General features: G+C 31.5%; 1 protein-coding gene across 1 annotated transcript; it reads right to left on the minus strand.

The window, feature by feature from the left end:
* Positions 1-715: 715 nt before the first annotated feature.
* Positions 716-2,396, minus strand: LOC139489813 (uncharacterized protein KIAA1958-like). Its single transcript, XM_071276659.1, has 2 exons — positions 2,046-2,396; positions 716-1,686 (listed from the first exon to the last, which is right to left on the minus strand). The coding sequence occupies exons 1-2, from the start codon at positions 2,218-2,220 to the stop codon at positions 1,127-1,129; spliced, it is 735 nt and encodes a 244-aa protein (XP_071132760.1). The 5' UTR covers positions 2,221-2,396; the 3' UTR covers positions 716-1,126.
* Positions 2,397-4,726: the final 2,330 nt, after the last annotated feature.

Raw genomic sequence — 4,726 nt, forward strand, 5'->3', positions numbered from 1 at the left:
TACAGAGATAAAGGTCCCTAAATCCAGACTCTCATAAATAAGTGTGTTTTTTTTTCTTGAACCCCGTATGTATGTATAAGACAATAGTTGAAACATATCCTATTATTGCATATGACATATGACAAATGAATTAGACACGTCATGTTTTACAAATTAGTAACGTCTTCTCTCCAAAATATACATCAATAATAAGAGAAAGGAACATTACCTAATCTGACATTAACCAACTATTTATAATAACGTGGGTCCATGTAGTTCAATACATAACGAATTTATCAATCTGAAGACATTTAATGGCCCTAAATTGTTGTAAACTTTTCCACTAGAATTACCTCTGACACCATGTAAATTTAGACAAAGTGCAAAAATATATGCAAGTCTTTAAAATGAGCGACCTTGTAGATTTACAGAAATTACTTTTATAAACATGATTATTTCAAAATTCTCTTTGACGTTCTTCTTTTAATTTTTTGACATGACATGATATATATGTGCACCAGCCTTGCTGTATAATACTTTTTGTTACTGCCATTCAAAAAAAACAATACGTTGTTGCAATGAAATAAGGATGTTTATTATGTTTATAAACATGGCGTAATACGAACTGAGAGATATATATATAATATATGAAAGTCTGTAATATAAGGTTGATATATCATGCATCCCTAAAATCTGTGATAAAAAATAATGATAATATTGTTGAAGTAATAATATATAGAGATTAATACATGGCCTTTTCCATATCAGCCTGGGTATCATCCCGAGACCCCCATATCAGCCCGAGACGGAGTCGAGGTGCTGATATGGGTCGAGGGATGATACCCAGGCTGATATGGAAAAGGCCATGTATTAATCGCTTTATCATATACTTCCGACTATAGTTTTATGTAAGGCAAATAAACAAATGCAATAACTAAAACAGTCAAAAACTTTATAAAGAAGTGAAATAATTAATCCAACAAATACAAGTTATAATTGTCCAACAACAGCATCACTACCTCCATATATATTTATTGTGACATTTCCTATGGAGGCATTTTGAAACATTTGGAATTTTGAGGATGGAAGCATAGAAGTATTTACAGTTTTATCAATATGGTCATTTTTACTACATGTTGTACTAGATTCATAAATAATCAATGGCTTGTAGATCCATATCAGCTAGTATTAAATTATCATCATTTGGAAAATCAATATCACTAGATTTAATCATTTTTACAGTCTGTTTTTCCATTACAGCAGGTTCTGTACACACAGAATGAGATTTACCACCAGATCCAATATCTGACAATATGTTAGACATTTTAATTTGTTGATCTAAAGATGCAGAACTGTAATCATTTATAGATGCTACATTTTTGTGTCCCGTTAACTGCATCACTGTTGTTGCCTCTACATGGGAGTGCAGCAATGATGTCACTGTTGTTTTTCTAGCTGAATGATTGACTTTTCTACCAGTTAATCCTCCTCTCTCTGACATAACTTTGACTAATTCACCTAGTTTATTCTTGCCCATTGGCTGCATACTGTACCATATATTTGTGTTTTCAGTGTCAAAATCATCATGACCCTTGTTGTGATAACGAGGAAGAATTGACAAATAAAATTTACTGTCTGGCTTTAATGATTCAGTAGGCCTTCTTTGAATATAAGTCTTGAATGTTTTCACAGGACATCTTGGATTATCTAAAAAATATATAATGATGTATATGAAAACACAATTACAATCTTGTCATTTTATAAGAGACAGAAAAAACAATCGGAATATCAATAACACAGTCATTCATAAATAAACGTCAAAGTTTTTTGCACATTTTTTAAGTTGGTCTGTATTACTCACTATATATATATACATGTGTGATATTTTCGTAGCGGAGTGAGTTTCATCTGTGTTTGATAAACAGATTATCTGATAGCTATATATATTCAGGAATTATATTTGGGTATTATCTTGTTATGAAATATACAAAATGATATAATTTTCTTTTTGTATAATACTAAGAATAATAAACATGATAAAAGTACTTTTTTTTAAGAATAATTACCTGCAATTGCAAACATTTTTGGAGCAAATGGTCTTGCACTTCCCTCTCCCTTTCTTGTTTTTGTTTGGCGCTCAGTAAATTCAAGATACTGGACTCCTCCTGATGTTGCTTTCATCTCAATATCACCAAACATCATATCTTGATGTTCTTGGCGGCTTCTCATGCCAAAATGCATTGAATTATTTAGCCACACTGTATTAATCAAAGCATCTGGATTACCTGTCAAATAAAAGCATACATTGAAATAAAACCAGTAATTAAAACATCATTTCATTAGGGAAATATGTGTATGCATGTATCTCGATATCAATGACATGCATTAAATTATGTTCGATTATTAACTGTACATGTACATTGTACGGGGCGCCGAATGGGACTCTTGTGGTTTTGTACAAAATTCAATTCTGTCATAACAAAATCATTTTTGTCTTACAAAACTATGTGCTACAGACTTGTTTTGTGAGAACTTCAATTTTGTGATGACAAAATTCATTTGTGTTGACAAAATTCATTTTTGTGATGACAAAATTCATTTTTGTCATGACAAAATTCATTTTTGTCATGACAAAATTCATTTTTGTAGACAAAATTCATATTTGTCATGACAAAAATCAATTTTGTCTTAAAGGTACAAAATTGACTTTTGTTACCTGATATAGAAATTAAATCACAAAAGTCAATTGTGTACGGTAAGATTCAATTTTGTGAGACAAAATTGACTTTTGTGAAACAAAATTAACTTTTGTGAGACAATATTGACTTTTGTGAGACAAAATTGGCTTTTGTGAGACAAAATTAACTTTTGTGAGACAAAATTGACTTTTGTGAGACAAAATTGACTTTTGTGAGACGATATAAAAACGTTGAACATAAGTGATATGAACCTCCGAAGTCTTATATAATAGCACTACGGTAAATAGAATAATTGAAATTCAGTTAATTGAGTGTGGGAGGCTATTTTAATCCACTTTAAGAGTGTGCATTATATAATGTTACAATGTAACAAACCTATCAAACACACCGTGAAAAGTAACATTATCTCCCCTGGAAATGCTTAGGGAGCTACCATTTGATTTTTATGGGGGGGGGGGGGGGGGTGGCTAGGATTTTTTCTCTCAGCTTATCCTGACTTTTTTACAACAATTGTCATCCTGCCTTTTTTTTTGCCAAGTTACTCATCCTGCCTTTTTTTTACTCAAAATCCTGTCCTGCCTTTTTTTTCAAATTTCATCCTAGCCCCCCCCCCCCCCTAGCCTAGGATGAAAAATTGTGTCCTGCCTTTTTATTTTTCAGTCTATTCGGTCCTGCCTTTTTTTTTTCTTAGCTTATCCTGACTTTTTTACAACAATTGTCACCCTGCCTTTTTTTTTTTGCCAAGTTACTCATCCTGCCTTGTTTTTACTCAAAATCCTGTCCTGCCTTTTTTTCAAATTTCATCCTAGCTCGTCTAATTCCTAACTGATTCCTTTAATTGTACCTTTCTTGACGACACCCATCGTTGTAGCGTCTACCATTGGAGATAGCGAAATTACATGATTTGACAGGAGAGCGAAATAAACAAGGGGGCAATTTTATCGAACCGCATTCCGGACTGTAAACAAATCTACCGAATAACAAAAAAAGTAATGACTATTTATATCTCGTCTGATCAACCGTCCTGTCACTATCCGGGCAATCGTCCTGTCATTAGTGCTTCGATCCCGATTTTCTTCACGCTAAGTCGAGCAAATTGTAAACATTTCAACGTCTTCCACGAATCTTATCACGTTATTATAAGATCAATCTGATTTATTTTATTAGAATTAAAATATTACCAAATAGCGTGAACTTATCACGTGATTTTAAAATCAATCTGGATTATTTTATCAAAATTAAAATATTACCAAATATGGTAGTCTTTTCACGTGATTATAAGATCAATCTGGATTTTTTTTTATCAAAATTAAAATATTACCAAATATGGTGATCCTATTTTGCCAACATTCCAAGAAAGGCTCACACTAAATGGTATATAAAGAGCTGTTTCGTATATACAAATTGTAAAACATATTCCTATTCTCAAGCTGTAAGTATTATGAAAGTATTAGAATATAAGAACACTTTATGCATACGCAAAGATTATATTCAGTGTAATTCATTTTTACGTTTTAAACATTTATTAAATAGCTTTAAAATGTATCCGAACTAGTTCAAACTGTTCAACTGTAAGTTTATCTCAGTGCTGATTTTTTTTCCGTCTGAATTAAATGTAATCCTGGCACGTATTGTTGTCATTTAAGCTGTATTTTTAACATTGAAATATACCCGGGAGGTTTTGTAAGCAATAGAATAAGGTTCAACCCTTCATGTTTTCTAATAATGTTCTGTTACAAGTCAGAAATTTTGCAATTGTTACTTACAGTGTGTTTTTGTTTCTAGTTAAGTGTTTCTTGTGTTCCGTTTTTTTTTCTTATAGTTGATTTGTTTACCTCGGTTTTATATTTTTTACTAGGATTTGATTTTGCTTAATCAACTTTATTATTATTGAAGAGTGATATACAATGTTGTCGTTTATTTACTTACTCAAGATAATAATATCAAATGCCGTTCGATACAATTGCAATATTTAAAACGATCAAACTTAAAGTGATGTATTTTATTGTTGCTGTTGTTCAATGACTGAATTTACAAAAATCGTATCA

Source organism: Mytilus edulis, chromosome 9 (genome assembly GCF_963676685.1).
Source record: "Mytilus edulis chromosome 9, xbMytEdul2.2, whole genome shotgun sequence".
In the NCBI taxonomy this organism is placed as follows: domain Eukaryota; kingdom Metazoa; phylum Mollusca; class Bivalvia; order Mytilida; family Mytilidae; genus Mytilus; species Mytilus edulis.

Excerpts from the sequence above, each read along its gene's own strand:
- LOC139489813 (XM_071276659.1), bottom strand. The coding sequence starts at position 2,220 with ATGCATTTTGGCATGAGAAGCCGCCAAGAACATCAAGATATGATGTTT. Across the intron at positions 1,687-2,045 it reads AAAAATGTTTGCAATTGCAG|ATAATCCAAGATGTCCTGTG; the intron begins GTAATTATTCTT and ends TATATTTTTTAG.